The sequence below is a fragment of the Schistocerca serialis genome, chromosome 1 (assembly GCF_023864345.2).
Source record: "Schistocerca serialis cubense isolate TAMUIC-IGC-003099 chromosome 1, iqSchSeri2.2, whole genome shotgun sequence".
NCBI classification, from domain to species: Eukaryota; Metazoa; Arthropoda; class Insecta; order Orthoptera; family Acrididae; genus Schistocerca; species Schistocerca serialis.
The window spans coordinates 609,311,699-609,328,875 of record NC_064638.1 but is presented as its reverse complement, the minus strand read 5'-3'; the positions used below and the strand labels follow the sequence as shown (position 1 = coordinate 609,328,875).

The following is a 17,177-nucleotide window of genomic DNA, read 5'->3' as shown; positions in this document are numbered from 1 at the left end:
AAAAAACTTTTAGAGTTTTTGTATGTGTGTGCAAAGCATTGTGAAAATATCTCAAATAATAAACTTATTGTAGAGCTGTGAAATCGCTTCAATCATTTGTAATAACCCTGTACATGTTTGAGACAATAATTAAATATTTGAAGTCAATACAACTATGAAAATACCAGATGAACTCAATTATTTTAAAATAAAAGATACATACATTGAGAATTTTACAAATTAGGTTTACTTACATTTGACTACACGAGTTGGCAATTATTTGTTTTCAAACAAATCCTTTGTACAAAGAGGTTTTGATGACTTTAAAGTTTAATAATTATTCAGTTGAAGTATTATGCTAAGTTTATATGATTCAATATGTACAATAATTACTTTTAAATGTCCATTAAGGTATTTTTTTTTTTTACAGTAAAATGTTGAAATTGTTCCATGTTTTGATGACTTCCTTTCAGGAATTAGCATCAATCTTGTATGATCTGCCGAACTGAGATGCTACCTCTGCAGGAGCTATTACACATAGAAGATGGGCTGGTGGAACAGGTCATTTGTCTTCTTTTTGAGGCCAAAAGAGAGTTTCTGCTGGTCTGGTGCATAAAAAGAATGTGATAGTCCCCTCCTTCTTCATTGGAACCCAGAATCATTCCTAGCCACCAGTTTTGCTCATAAATGCATGCAATGAAAGAATGTAGGTTAAGTTTAATAGTTGGGATAGTCACAAAAATATTTTGTTTCAACAAAATTTCCCCGTCTGAACTCACTTGTTTGGCTGTAATTTCTTCGCAAGAAGCTGATTAAAAGTAATGGAAACTTCTTGTACCCGGTATTGTTTGACCCATTTGAAATCTAGTTTCAAGCATTGTTCTTTTAGTTTCAATTTCTTATTACTTTAAAACGAAAAAATATATTTTTGAGAATAAACTTTTGCAGAAATTGTACATTTGTTCAGCATTTATTATCTGCTCACTTTTCCTACTGCTCTGCAAGTTTTTTTTTGTAATAGTTCTCTTGGCTGTGCCCCCGATCCCATCGCATGTTGTTTTACCATGACTCGTAGCATGAAATGACCAGTTTGCATTTAATTTAAAATCTTTGTAATGAAAACATAAATTTATCATGTTTTTAAAGTTTTTGTGCTGAGCACTGCAACCATCTGTAAAATACTCAGTTTGGTCAACATCAGGAAAGTTTTGTTTTATGAAATCTATGGTTTTTTCCTTGTACTGAATATACAAATGGTACATCATGCTTTAGATCATCTGAAATGAAACACAATGACGTTTCTCTTGTGGTGGAATCTTCATTTTTTAAAAATCACTACTGGATGAAATGAGCAGCTCGAAGTGGCCCCAGTGGTAGGATTGCACTTCATTTTGCAGAATGAAGTTACAGTTTTCTGCAAAATCCATAAGAACTAAAACCTGATTAAATGTAAAATTTTCTTTTCTCTGCTTCATGTAAGAGTTTTAAGTTTTTGTGATGTAAGAGTGAGGTATCAGAGATTCAATTTTTTTTTAAAATAGTAAAAGCAGTAAATTCCTTGCAAGGTAGTAGCATTGTTTGTAAAGTCATTCTGCCATCACTTGAAACCCACTGCGAAAATTTGTCTTCATCTCCATCTTAGTCTTCTAGTATTTCTCTTAGATGTAGGTGTAGTGATTCACTTGTTTTTGGGCACACATCACAATGTCTTAACATACAGTCCCTGTTTTGTCTACCACAAACCAATTTGTTCATCATAGTGTGTATGGATTCTTTATCATGCTGTTTCAGAGCATTTCCTAAAAGCTCAACGTTTTGGTGGTACAAGCAAGCACACACACTGTGAGTTCCAGGTGAACCAGAAAGCTCACACCATTTCAGTCTCAAGGAGCAAAATTTGGAAAATCAAATTTTAATATTTGGGTGTTTTTATTTAAATGCAATAAATAGGTCCTTTAAGTTGCATGAAAGAATTCTTTTTGTCTTGTATTTTTTTTATCTAACTTTGTCTTTAGCACCTAGCAACATGTAAGAAAATTCATCATCTTCATAAAACAATTGGACAGTGTCTGTTGTTTCTTGGGGAAGGGTTCTGCCATGTTTGGATTGTATCTAAGCCAAAATACCTTTCTCTTTTGCAAGCGTTCTGGCTTTTCTCACGAAATATTCTGATACATTATATTTTTCCGCTGCTTTTCTGTGAGACCAAGACTTTGGAGTGATTGTTAATCTCTGTATTTTTTCACATGTGGTTTAGTTTATCTTGAGTTTTTCCTTCATAGTAACCACTAAATGATAAAGATCCTCAATTTTGCCTTCAGTTCATTACCTTGAGTTGTACTGTCAGCTTCACTTGAATCATTGGATTCTTGTACTTTCAAAACAAATGACAACTTTTTTTAACCTGCTCTTTTGGTTTTTTAAACTTCTTTTTAGCATATTTTTTTCTTCAGTTGGGTAAATAATGACTGAAGTTTAAGTGTTGTCACATCCAACCCTAAAAGAGTTTCATACAACTTCTCTCTTTCTACTACTCTTTTTGCATTATTTAATTCAATATTATTTGCTTTGTCACTTCCAAGTAGAGCAATACCTTCATGATCTAAAGTAGGTGTTGCCTCCTTCAACAGTTTTCTACATGTACTGCGCAACAGCTTTCCTGGCACTAAAATAATGTTGTTATTTTCCTTAACATATTTTGCTTTTTCCAGAGTAGTTATCCTCAAATCTTTCTTCTTTGTTAAAGGTACAGAATGTTTCTTAAATGGATCACAACAGGATTTTTGGTTCTTTTCAAAATATTTCTCTAGACAACCTTTCCGAAATTAAATAAATGTTTTTGCTTTTTGTCAGTGAAGTACTTTCACATGAAACATTTAGTAATGAACCTACTGAATACTTAAAATTAGTTTCATCTTTACTTGAGCTTGCTCTTATCTCCATGGCAAGAAACACACATAAAACAAAGTTTTAAAAATTAAATTATAGCTGTGTTTATATAACAATTTTTTAAAATGTCATTAAGCACAAAACACTAGGCAGTTAACATGAACAGAGCAAAATGCACACTGATAGACTTGCAGTACAGGCAGGCTGTAGGAGAGGGAGGGTTTCATGTCCTGGCTTGAATTTCATGTCTTGACGGAAGACAGCAGGCAGACTGCTGACTGGTGAATTTTTCATGTGCATTCTTGCATAGTAGTACTGCCTTATCTGAACTTCAACACACTTCCCATGACTCCAAAAATGTATGTTTCTTGACTTTAACTTCAGCTAAATAAAACAAAAAAGATAAATAAAATTACAACTACAGTAAAGTCTTTGTCCCAATTTAAAAATACATTACAAAAAATGTACCAATAAATTACTGTTTTAAGTAGCTGATCTTCCAAATTATAGTTTTAAAATCTTTTACTTCTATATAATCTCTATATAACGTCTACTATAACCATTTTGAATCTTAAAACAGCCGTTCTATATGCTTTGAATAGATAAAACTTGTTTTGACTTCAGTATAAGATAAAATTGTTACAACTCAGAACCCCACCAATTTTTTTGCACCATTTGAAAGGTAATTTATGCTGTTTTCAAAAACATTTTGTTATACTGGGTTATTTGGAGAGAGATTTTAGCTATTCATAATTTTCTACACTTACGTCACAATTTTGAAATTAACAATATTTTGAGTTCAGTACAGTTTTTCAATGTGAATGAACATTATAAATCGGAGTTTTGTAGATCAATCAGTTTCAGCGTTTAATTGAGAACAAAATAGTGAAAATTTCAAGGCTCTAGCTTCAAAACTTAACGATTTTGCTTCGAATTCTGTAAAAGCATGCATGCTTCAGTTATGTCTTAATCGTCCTTAGAAATACAATTAGCTGAAAACTTTTAAACGGTGATAACTCAGAAACTGTGTGACAGAATTGGATGAAACTTTTGATATTTTCTTATCTTTATGCATAAATTTCACATATAAATTTTGGAATAAATCCAAAAACCTTGGGTTTCATATCTACTTTTGGCTGTATAATTTGGCGTGGAATGACCCAGATACCTTCCATTTCCAAGGGCGTACACAATCTTACAAGGGAACCTCCCCATCGCACCCCCCTCAGATTTAGTTATAAGTTGGCACAGTGGATAGGCATTGAAAAACTGAACACAGATCAATCGAGAAAACAGGAAGAAGCTGTGTGGAACTATGAAAAAATAAGAAAAATATACAAACTGAGTAGTCCATCTGAAAATAAGCAACATCAAGGAAATTGTGAGCTAAAGAGCGCCGTGGTCTCGTGGTCAGCGTGAGCAGCTGCGGAACGAGAGGTCCTTGGTTCAAGTCTTCCCTCGAGTGAAAAGTTTAATTTTTTATTTTCAGACAATTATCAAAGTTCAGGCACTCACACACAATCATCTTCGCTCTCCAAAATTCCAGGACATGTTCAGATTTGGTTGGGCATATGCAGGATTTGACCGTCTACACACGGAAAAATATGAAAACGTTAAAAACATTTGTTTTGACAGAGCACAGGGAAAATTGTGCGACTGTGAAACTGTTGCATTCATTTGTTGCAGTTTATGTGACAAACTTATGTTTTCATCACTTTTTTGGGAGTGATTATCACATCCACAAGAAAACCTAAATCGAGCAAGGTAGAAGAATCTTTTTACCCATTCGCCAAGTGTACAAGTTAGGTGGGTCGACAACATATTCCTGTCATGTGACGCACATGCCGTCACCAGTGTCGTATAGAATATATCAGACGTGTTTTCCTGTGGAGGAATCGGTTGACCTTGCGATGAAATGTTTTCGGTTCCCATTGGAGAGGCACGTCCTTTTGTCTACTAATCGCACGGTTTTGCGGTGCGGTCGCAAAACACAGACACTAAACTTATTACAGTGAACAGAGACGTCAATGAACAAACGTACAGATCATAACTTTGCGAAAATAAAGAAAGTAAAATTTTTACTTGAGGGAAGACTTGAACCAAGGACCTCTCGCTTCTCAACTGCTCATGCTAACCACGAGACCACGGCGCTCATGTGCTCGTATTATCCTTGATGTTGCTTATCTTGCGCATGGTCTACTCAGTTTGTATATTTTGCTTATTTTTTCATAGTTCCACACAACTTTTTCCTGTTTTCTCGATTGATCTGTGTTCAGTTTTTCAAGGCCTATCTACTGTGCCGACTTATAACTAAATCTGAGGGGGGTGCGATGGGGAGGTTCCCTTGTTAGTATAAACATCTGTATCTGTTTACAACACTATATTCAGTATCATTCCTCATTTTCAGATCTCACTTTCTTCTGTGATTACTTTGAGGTCCGCTCAGTTAGAATAATTTTGGGCCCAGAAAACCAGCCACTTGTGCCATTATTTGAAATGTTAGTGGTACATTTGTTTTTTGTTATATGTGATCCCTAGAGGACTAAAGGGGGAAAATGTTACATTGCTACCAAATCATTGTAAATTATCAAATTTCATTCAAAGGAAGTCATAATTTAGAAGCTTTGCACTAGTTAATTGCAGTTGTTAGGTCTCCAGTGGCATGTTACTTACAAAATGCCCTTTTTTATACCCTATAATGACAATTTTACTGCCCAAGATCTTATTGAAAAAGAAGTCATTATTTGTGTTGTGCACTAATTAAAAATTATTGTAACTCCATGAGTACTTTACATGTGAAATGGGTCGAGAGTCTTCTGCTTAATATGGTGTTATTACAATCTAAGCACAGCCGAGATTGGTTTTCTGAGGTTGCCCAGCGACTCTTCTTCTGCCGCCTTGTGTTCCTCATTTGTTGCTTCAAAATCTGGGTCTACACCATTGTCGTCCATACACACATTGTCTTCCTCTTCACTAAATTATCCATTGTCTGTGTCTTTGTCAGCTTCTTCCAGCAAATCATTCAATATGTTGGTGTGAAAACCAAACTCCTCTCTGTACATGTGCTAATTTCAGTAGCAAAAGACAAGATTAACACAGAATAAGAGCAATGTGATATAAACTAAACCATCACTAAACATTCATAATATTTACAGAAAGAATACCAGTGTCACCAAATTGCTGGTGTTGGGCAGTAAATTATTCACCCATTGTTAACAACAGTTTTTGCCATGAATACCTGTTGCTCATGTGCACAGTTTGGCAGGAACCACGAAGAGATACCTACTGCAATTGTAAATTTTATGAGATTGTAATAATCTAGGGTTAAAGCATAATAAACACTAAAAAAAGATTAAACTTAAAGGTTTTTTTTCATCTTTGTTTTGATTTCTGCATATTTTATAGATGTGATGATAAAGTATAATTCCTTTATTTATCAAAGAAAAAACACCAACATGCCATGTTTCCAGAAGTCTGGGTCTGTATCTCTGTCATCCGTACACACAACATTATCTTTCTCTTCAATAAATTATCCATTCTCTGTTTTTGTCAGCTTCCCTGAGCAGATCATGCAGTATGTTGCTGTGAAAACCAAACTCTGCTCTGTATATACTGCACTAATTTCAGTAGCGAAAGACAAAATTAGCATGATGGAGTGCTACACAACCAGTTTCGGCCTCTTATTAATACCATCTTCAGCCCCTGTGCACTCCATATATAGAGATCAGATACATTGATGCATGCATAAATGGGGCCATCAATAACTGGATTCCTTGAATTTTTTGTGGAATGTGTCCTTTAGAGACATTGACCGTTTCCAAGTCTTTGAAGGGCACATTCCACAAAAAATTTGCGGAATCCAGGTATTGATGGCTCTGCTTGTGCATGCATCACTGTATTGGGGCATGAAGGTGGCATTAATGAGATGCCAAAACTGGTCGGGTAAATAAAATAACAGCTTCTGAAAACCTACCGCCATTGTGTGATATTTCTTTGGTAAATATGTGGCTGGTCAGTGTCTTGTATCCATGATGGATCAACAGAGACAAAAAGTATAATTGTCCTTCAAAACAAAAATTATAATGTGACTTCTTCAGCAATTTCACTCATAACTGGCTTTTGTTGTGTGGAAAAGTCTGAAGCATTGTGACTTGCAGAGAGGTATGTTCCAGCAGGGCAATACCAGTTTATTTTTTTGCTGTTTGCTTTACCCAGACTGTTTTGTCTTCTCTGAACAAATCTTGTATGCTGCTTCAGCATGAGTTTCATATTTAAAAAAATGAGATTGAAGACAAGTAACACTAAACTAAGTTGTAATTACAGTAGTAGCATCTGTATCAGCCATATTAGCAATGAAAAATTGTAGCTGACTGAAGATTATCTGAGTATGAATCTTCATCAAACTGTTCCCTCCTCAGATATTTCTCCCTCCGATTCAGAATCGTTGTTTCTTCTTCTAGAGGTTCTAAAATTCCTTGCTTGCTCAACATATTTATAGTAGAATTACAGCAAATTCGAAAATCTACCAAATAAATGCACAAATTTAATGACTTCACAATCACACAATGTCTCAATAAGTTGTGACAGCAGCTCTTACATTCGCTACTGTTTTTTTTTTTTTTTTTTTTTTATTTTTTTTTAATAATTCTAGAAATTGACAACAGGAGGCAGTCTTGTCAAGGGGCAGATAGTGAGACGTCCATACATTTCATACTAGAATAGTCCACATTTTGAGTTATAGGTGGCTTGCACCTCACAGTTTTTGAGTGCATTGTTATGGGGTGAGTTGCACTTGGGCTTGCTCACCAAAGTGTTAACCCTACTTTCAACTGAAGCAGCATTTATCTTTACTTCATCTGTGTACATGGATTTGTTCACTTACATTTGTCTAGTAATTGTTTCTCTTGACTCTTGTGTGCTTTTTATCTGCAAGTTGACTTTAATACATTTTTCAAGATGAACCTGATTCCGACCTAAAATACTGAAAGCCGGTTTATAATAAACCTATAGAGTGAAGAGGAATGTTCATTACGAGTTGTCTGCTTCAACCAGTGATTTAATGTTAATATACAGGGTGATTCAAAAAGAATACCACAACTTTAGGAATTTAAAACTCTGCAACGACAAAAGGCAGAGCTAAGCACTATCTGTCGGCGAATTAAGCTATAAAGTTTCATTTAGTTGTACATTTGTTCAATTGAGGCGCTGTTGACTAGGCGTCAGCATCAGTTGATGCTAAGATGGCGACCACTCAACAGAAAGCTTTTTGTGTTATTGAGTACGGCAGAAGTGAATCGACGACATTGTTCAGCGTGCATTTCGAATGGAGCGCCACCACATTGGCACCTATCTGTCCGTAACTACCTGAACATCAACTACCCGAGGCGATGGATCGGCCGCCAGGCAGCCCGTGACAGAGCACTTCATCACTGGCCTTTAAGAAGCCCCTGCAATTTTTTCTTATGGGGGTATGTTAAGGATATGGTGTTTCGGCCACCTCTCCCAGCCACCATTGATGATTTGAAACGAGAAATAACAGCAGCTATTCAAACTGTTACGCCTGATATGCTACAGAGAGTGTGGAACGAGTTGGAGTATCGGGTTGATATTGCTCGTGTGTCTGGAGGGGGCCATATTGAACATCTCTGAACTTGTTTTTGAGTGAAAAAAAACCTTTTTAAATACTCTTTGTAATGATGTATAACAGAAGGTTATATTAAGTTTCTTTCATTAAATACACATTTTTAAAGTTGTTGTATTCTTTTTGAATCACCCTGTATGGTATGATGTCATCTTTTTGTGCATACTTATGTTTTGTTGTTAGTTGGCAAAACTTACAAATGTGAAAGCGAAGGACTTGTTTGTGGTGAGAAACTGATCTAATAGCGTTGCTGGAGATCTAGGTTAGGTTGGAAGGAGACAATTTGGTTGTGAGTTGGTGAAGTCGATGAATGTGAAACTTGGAAAATTAACTGTTTGTTATGACAGACTGATTTGAAGCTTTGCCCATTTAAAAAAAATCAACATTGATATCATGTTGTTAACGACAGTAATGTCACTGCTCAAAGCTGATGACATCCTAGCCTGTTAGTTCACTTGCGATATTCTGCTTAAGCAAATAAATTTCACAGTAATAGACATAAATATGTCTGTAACAGTAAAACAATCTTTGTTCATTCATTTGTGTACCTTGCCCAAGTCAGTGAAATTTGTTTGCTTGCAATGTTTGGTGTGAACACCATACAGTCATAATGACACTGTTGGAATGTGCCAAGCAGAGGGGTTGGCAATTTTCTAGCTCCCAAAGTTCCTGCCAAGTTCTAATAGTTAGCAAAGTTAGTTATGTGATTCGTCTACAATCTTTGCATCATGTGTGTGTGTGTGTGTGTGTGTGTGTGTGTGTGTGTGTGTGTGTGTGTGAGAGAGAGAGAGAGAGAGAGAGAGAGAGAGAGAGAGAGAGAGGATAACTCTAAAGCTAGCAAGTTTTCTTACCTATGTGCATGCCTATCAACAATCCCGCGTTTCTGCTTTTCGGTGAGTAGTTTCCTGTACTCCCAAAGAATTTACGAAATAGAGTTAATCATGGCATCTCAAATAATATTGAGTGTGTCTGTTCTCAGGGTTTAGTAGGGGGAGAACACACTGGGTAGTGCCATAGTTCGATCACCCATCAATATTGCGTGGTGTGTAGTCACTCTAGACACCTCAACTGTTGCCCCTTTTTCTAATGACTTAACAGTTCTTCCAAATGACTCATCAAATGCAACACAGCAGTTGCTGCAGCTACAGAATAGTCTAGGGTATTGTTTGGAAATAAACCCCTATTTAGCCAGCACCCTCCCAATCGTAACATGTTCCCAACATTTCTTTAGTAGTTAGCCAACCTTTTCCTACAAAGAAAGTACATCCTGAGTGAAGCAATGAGTGTGTGTCATTGTGTACTGTCGTATGAGATGGTTTTATCGGTGTTGTCATCTCCCTATACTTGAATTAAAAATCCTACTCAGCTACATTTAAATGTTTATTATACATTAAACAACTGTGAATCTGTTGTCTTTTAACCCATCCTTCATTATCGTAAGTTATTCGGGACCAAACATTATTATGTAAATTTTTTGGTTAGTATTGTGCGCTGTGGTGAAATTATGTATCCCAGTAGCTCTTTCAGAATAAGGTTGCAAGTTTTCCAATATCAAATTTTAGGAGATGGGAAAAACTGACAGTCTTATGTGATGGCAACGGACTCTTTCCAGTTCATACTTAATGAATGACTACAGTAGACTAACCAAATGCCATAGATAATCCTTTCTTGAAATCTTATATGCCCTCTGTTTGGGCGCATGAGCTCCTTCACATTTAACTTGGTTCTTCTTGTCAAGAAAGCTAAAAGCAAATACTCTTTCAGCTCATAATGACCTAATTGTTATTTAAGGTCATAACACTAATAAAGTATTAAAAGTTTACATAATTTCAATTTTAGGCTGTATTTGGAACAAAGTAAATAAATTTTTAGTGTGCATATAAACTTTTTCAGTATTCACTTAATTGTAAGGCCCTGATTCTCAACAGGATATAATACAATTGAGTTTTTACTTGGTTTTAAGATGAACAAAATAAAAAATTGTCAATTAACTTACATAAAAAATTACAATAACAATAATTTTTAAATTCTCATCTTCTTGCACTAAAAATAATTAGTGCATTAACTGCCATAAAATTAATATTGCAGTGTTAGAAACTAACAGTCATGTCAGTGATGTAAAAAATAGTTTTTGTGCACTTATTTGGAAATTGCACAAAATAAAAATTGCTAATAAGAGTGAAAACTGCAATAGCTGTAATTTCTAAAGTCTTAGCTGCCTCACCTAAGACAAGTTAGAACATTCCACAATTTTGTCAGTGGTGCATAACATATGAGTTTTACAATGTTTGTTGCAATTTGAGCACTTTATAGGGTTTTTGTTGTCATTGTTTGATGGGCAGAGTTTGCACCTGGCATCTTCAGTTTTGATTTCCGCCACTAGGGCTTGGCATTTAAGAATTTTCTGTTTGATGTCTTCTAACAAAGGCCACTGATTGTTCATTTTATAGCAACTTTTTTTAGCTTCAAAGTAAGGAAGAACTAGGAGTATTCCTAGTTCATCGAGAGGTTGTTGACCCATTCCATAGGATGTGAAGAAATTGTCATATGTAACATTTTGTCCTTTCCTATCTGCTCATGTGTTAGATCCATGACAAACTGCATGCCCTATTTTTTCCAGACAAACTGCATGCCCTATTTTTTCCAGGTGTTTGGTCAGGTAGCTTTCCTCAATAAATTTGTCTTTTCAAAACATAAAAAAGTAGTGCTATGGCACAGTGGCCGTATTTTGAGAGTTTACTTGATATGTGTTGTCTGAATGGATAATGTCCACTGAAAGTTATCAGTTGAATTTGTGCCAGTTTTATATTGTTTTGAAAGTATTTCAGACCATTATTCTGACAGAACTCTTATAAGTGCTAGCTTGACATTTGCTAGTGGTATTTATACATGTAGCAAATTTTAAGCATGTGTGTCATATAAACCGAAGGGACAAGTGAAACACACTAAGATATAACGAGAGGGAGGTAATGAATTTTTTCATTCGAGATACAGACTGTGTAGAATGTATAGAAAAACAGTCATCAAATTTCAAGCACTAGCATTTAAATACAAAAAAGATAACAAAAGAGCATACTCCTTTTTTTGGTCACATTGACGTGAAGATAGCATCAGGCTTAAATTTTTGCTGATAAGTAGAGAGAGGTTCTCCAAACTCTTCATTATGACAAGGAATGTATTATTTTATACTGTTTTGGGTAATACATTTATGATTTACCATGGCATTTTGATCATTGATCAATGCATATTCTTAATTTTGTACTAAATATCTGTCTTTAATACTAGCTCAGAGGGTGGTCCAGTACTTCCCATAGAACTAAGAGACACAAAAGCTCAACTACAATAGTGCTTTTGGCACTTCACGGACAATCCATGACATTGTACATTTCATTTTTATATCAGAATAATGCAGAATGTGATTTAACATTGGTATCTTGAAATGAGTAGTGAAATAAGTAAAGATAAGCTGTCGCCTCAAGTAGTGTATAGGTACATTAATAAGAAGCTGATTGTTGTTAGAATTTGTGCTGTGTGAAGTGGGTGAGGTGATCATAGGATGGTGGCAGGATTAGGAGAGTCAGGAACAGTGTGAGAAGGGATAAGGTTACACCACCATAGAGTGTTCGCTCTGGAGTGCAGATTGGTTTAGTTGCATATTGCTTGCTGTGGTATAGGGCATGGAGTTTGTGGGAAGGATGGGGACAGCAGTCTTCCTCTGCCCACCCTCTTCATCTTCCCTTTCAAGACTTTACTCTCATTCTAGACTTTTGTATGTTTCAGTACCGAGAGGTTATAAATTCAGACCACCGTTTGAAGATGCTTCTGGATGTAAGTAAATGCTGTCAGTAAAGATTTTTAACTTAATATTTTAATAATTAATTGAGATAAAGTAATAGTTTACATTCCATAATTAAACACACAGAGGCTTATTGTGACCACACCGTAATACAACATAGTGTGTCATATTGTTGATACATTTTGCAAGTCATCTATCTTGAAGTTTCATTTAGGAGATAGATTGCGTCCTTTAAATTTCTCAAACTGATAATTGGGCGAAGTAGCAGCTCTATAGAATTTAGCACCACATCTGGCTTTCACATCGATAACGAATGATTCCATTTCAACAAAACCATTTCCATATGCAATGTCCAAAGCTAATAAAAAGCCATTAAGGCCTTTGTCAGCAGTAGACACACATACACACACACACACTCACGCCAACGCAACTTGCACACATGTCTGCAGTCTCAGAGAACTGAAACCAGTTTCAGTTCTCTGAGACTGCAGACATGGGTGCAAGTTGCATCAGTGTGTGTGTGTGTGTGTGTGTGTGTGTGTGTGTGTGTGTGTGTGTGTGTGCTGACAAAGGCCATAATGGCCGAAAGCTATAATTGTGTGAATCTTTTTGTTGTGCCTGTTGTGACTCAGCATCTCCGCTATATGGTGAGTAGCAACTTTACTTCTCTGGTATTGTTACATTCTATCCTGGATTTTCCATTGTTAAGATTGAGAAATTTGTGTTTTGGTGCAGCACCTTGATATTCAGAGGAACTTGAGAATTTTGACATCACTATTTGTGTTAAAAAAACTAATTATACTACTTTGTCCAGCCCCATGCTTTTATTTGAATTCCAGTTTAGAGTACACTGTAAAACAAGCCATTATATCCTTGTTTTCCCCAAACAATTGGTAACCAAATTTCTGTCAAATCATTAATTCCAGATTAAATTCCAATGAAATGAACAGCCTTAGCTGCTTACAGGCATTGACATACATCAACGGGGACAGATGAAAATGTGTGCCCCGACCAGGACTCGAACTCGGGATGTCCTGCTTACATGGCAGACGCTCTATCCATCTGAGCCACCGAGGACACAGAGGATAGCGCAACTGCAGGGATTTATCTCTGGCATGCCTCCCGCGAAACCCACATTCTGAACATATTGTCCCACGCTACATTCGTAGTGGCCCTGTCCATTATACTCATTACTCGTGGCGCGTTGCCGATTCCCATAAGAGTTCGGGCACTGTTTGTGTATTTGCACAGAAGAAGATGTTCGAGTGGCCGGAGAGCCTTAACTATATATATATTCTAAGGTGGTATCTGTTCTTTCAGACAGAGATAAATTCCTGCAGTCGCGCTATCCTCTGTGTCCTCGGTGTCTCAGATGGATAGAGCGTCTGCCATGTAAGCAGGAGATCCCGGGTTCGAGTCCCGTTCGGGGCACACATTTTCATCTGTCCCCGTTGACGTATGTCAACGCCTGTAAGCAGTTAAGGGTGTTCATTTCATTGGAATTTCATTCTAACGAGCTGCATGGTCACCAATGGTATCTGTTCTTTCGGACATGTCCAAAAGAACAGATATCGTCTTAGTATATATATAATTCCAGATTAGTTTCTCACGTTTGTCTATTGTCTTCTTGCTTAATTTTAAATGAAATTACAGCCACATTGTTAATATTATCAATGTACGCTCTGTGGGTATACCCACAGGTATCCCTATCTGCACAGTCTTGTAATAGATTAGGTATGTATTAACAGAAAAATCTAACTTGTTTGCTATTACACAGTATTTTAAAATTGATAGCAGAAACTAATTAATTTATGCATAATTGTATTTTCTGTTATTCAGCACTACATGGACAGTACTAATAATCTCAGAGAACTTTATGAAGATAAAGATGGACTTAGAAAGGAGGAAGTGGCTGCACTCTCTGGTCCTAACGAATTTGCAGAGTTTTATACAAGACTGAAGGCCATTAAAGATTTTTATAGGCGTTTGCCAAATGAGGTTTGCATATTTATTTTTGTATTTACTCTTAAGGATAAAACTGCAGTTGTTACTAACTACTATATTTTTTAAAATCTCAGTTGCTGATACTGAAGAATAATAACAGGGAGGCATATTGATTATTATTTGCTGTTGTTTCATTATTCTGTGAATAATGGCAACTTATTTGTGTGTCTGTGGAATTATTCAGCAAGAAGTAGTGATATGATTGCTTTGTGGCATGTTTCCTTTTCCCTTAATCTGTTTGTCATTCATGAGCTTTTTCTGCACTTGCAATCCAGTTGGTGTAACTGATTGTTACTACTGGTAGTGGAATTATCTAAACCTAGGAAGGTGGTGTGAGGCATGTCTTTTTGTACTTATAATCTCATGTTACAAAATATTATGTGTCATATTTATTAATTATAAACATTAATGGGTGTATAAAACCATGTCTAGAGCTACGCCAGGATAGCCGAGAGTGCTAATGCGCTGCTTCCTGGACTCGGGTAGGCGCGCCGGCCTCGGATCAAATCCGCCCGGCGGATTAACGATGACGGCCGGTATGCCGGCCAGCCTGGATGTGGTTTTTAGGCGGTTTTCCACATCCTACTAGGTGAATACTGGGCTGGTCCCCACGTCCCGCCTCAGTTACACGACTTGTAGTCATTTGAAACACATTCACACTATTTCACGATTTACACTAGACACTGACAGCTGGGGTACACTAATTCCGTCCGGGGGGGGGGGGGGGGGGTATGGTTTGGCGGCAGGAAGGGCATCTGGCCACCCCTTCAAATTAACCATGCCAAATCCGTACATAACCCAGCCGCCCCTGCGCACAATGCAAGGTACAGGCAGTAGCAAAAGAAAGAAAGAAAACCATGTCTAGAGGTATAGCAAAGGCATTAATTTCAGTAATGATGATAACAATTCCCAGTACAGTTTCTTTCTGGTAATAATTTTTAAAGCAATTGGGAACATGATTTCCAACAGAGTCTGACTTCCATTCATGGAATGCTGAACTTGCATTTGGCAGTTTGCTGTACGTAACAGTAACAAATGTGCAGCTGATCCCCAGCCTATTTTTCCATTGTCTTTTGTCAGAAGTTCTCATTCCCTCCTCCTTTAGATTACTATGTGGTGTGAAAATGGAGAATTCACTTGATGGCAGCTTAACATCGGGGTCTCGTGATGTATGTTTTAGTTTCTATACTGATTATACAGTAGAACAGGCAACACATTTAGCAATGTTCTATCAGTGGCGCAGAAGCACCCCAGGACTAGAAAAGGGTGTTGCAAGTGAAGTGGTAATGATAAACAGAACAAGAAGGCAGTAGATGCTTTTGAAAACTGGTGCTACAGAAGAATGATTAGATGGGCTAGATTGCATAACTAATGAAGAGGTATGAAATCAAATTTGAGAGAACAGAAATGTACTGCACACCTTGACTAAAAGATTGGATAGCACACATCCTGAGGTAAAAAGGAATTGTCAATTTGGTAATGGAGAAAAGTGTGTGTGTGTGTGTGTGTGTGTGTGTGTGTGTGTGTGTGTGTGTGTGTGTGTGATTACAGCTTCACACATCGTTAATATCTTTCTTAAAATGGCAACATCCATACATGTCATAGTTAGAAACAGCTTTTCATTGTTTGTGGCCAGTGTAATTGAACAGTGGTCATAAAACTATCAGTGTTTACAGCATCTCATTACAGATTAATGTGCAGTAGATGGGTAAATCACGGGAAGCATGCATATAATAGTGGAATTACATGTATGTAGTAAGTCTTGAACTTTGTGACTGCAGTGACACTTCTGGCTTGGGGAAGATATGTTTCAGTTTGGTATACCCATTCTGGTAACTTCATAAGCAATTTCTATTATGTCTGATTGTGGGTGTCAGTAAATTATGTCTTTTTTTTTCTAATTGTTGGTGGATGTCTGTAGTACACTTTTAAGATGGAAGCCTAATTGTTGAAGAGCTGCGGAACATTCTACCTGATTATTTTGGCACAAAACATGGTTCTCAACATCGTGGTTAGTAGACTCTAAACTTCATGGAATATCATTGTTATGTGATTTGCTATGCCTCCGACACAATCTGTGAATGACCTCTATTCTTTTTTTAGCAATATGTTATTCTCACTTTTCCTGGTAAGGACATATTTTTGATGGTAACAAGTATAATAATGTATCACCCACAAAAACAATTTATCAAACATGATGAAATAATGCTTCTCATATGTCCTGCAAATGCTCGGAAAAGTAGAAAACCAGAACCTTAACGCAGTGAAATGGGTATTTCTAAACCTGACTAAGCATGGGGCATAAACCTTGAATTATTGATTGTGGTCTGATGAGTCTAAAATATACAGTTCTCAAAGTCATCTCACACTGCCGTACAGCAAAGAAGTATTCTAGGCAAAAAGTTACTCTCCCTCAGGAGACAACGTGCTAATGCCATGTAATATCCTCTACAGTCCTTATAAAGGCCTCAGTTCAGCTAGAAAGAGCGTCCACAATTTTTGTTTGTTTATGTCATACCCAACTGAAGCCATTTGTTGATGATTAGATCTTGTAGCACCGGCAAATTCACAAATGTTGATTACTACATTTCACTTGCTGTTACAGATGATTCATATACATTTTCTGTGGAAGTAACATGAGGTGATTTAGTGGATTGATGAAGATGCAATTGGGTCCTTGAGTGTTGTCCATCATACCAGAGGTGCTTTTGTGAAACCCTGTAAAAACAACTGTTGTCACCTTGGAAAATGAAAGTATCGTATTCATGTCAATCTGAATGAGTGGGCCAAGGCACGGTATGAAAAACACTCCTAAAACATCTCAGAACCATTTCCGACTGGAACAGACGGCAAGTTGCATGTCTCTGT

At 36.7% G+C, this 17,177-nt stretch overlaps 1 protein-coding gene across 1 annotated transcript in view; it reads left to right on the top strand.

The window, feature by feature from the left end:
* The window catches only part of LOC126477733 (splicing factor 3A subunit 3), an 88,655-nt gene that overhangs the window by 17,895 nt on the left and 53,583 nt on the right, over positions 1 to 17,177 (top strand). Inside the window, exons 2-3 of the mRNA XM_050103641.1 lie at positions 12,290 to 12,337; positions 14,145 to 14,303. Of these exons, the coding sequence (XP_049959598.1) occupies positions 12,290 to 12,337; positions 14,145 to 14,303 (207 nt within the window). The remainder of the gene's footprint in view (positions 1 to 12,289; positions 12,338 to 14,144; positions 14,304 to 17,177) is intronic.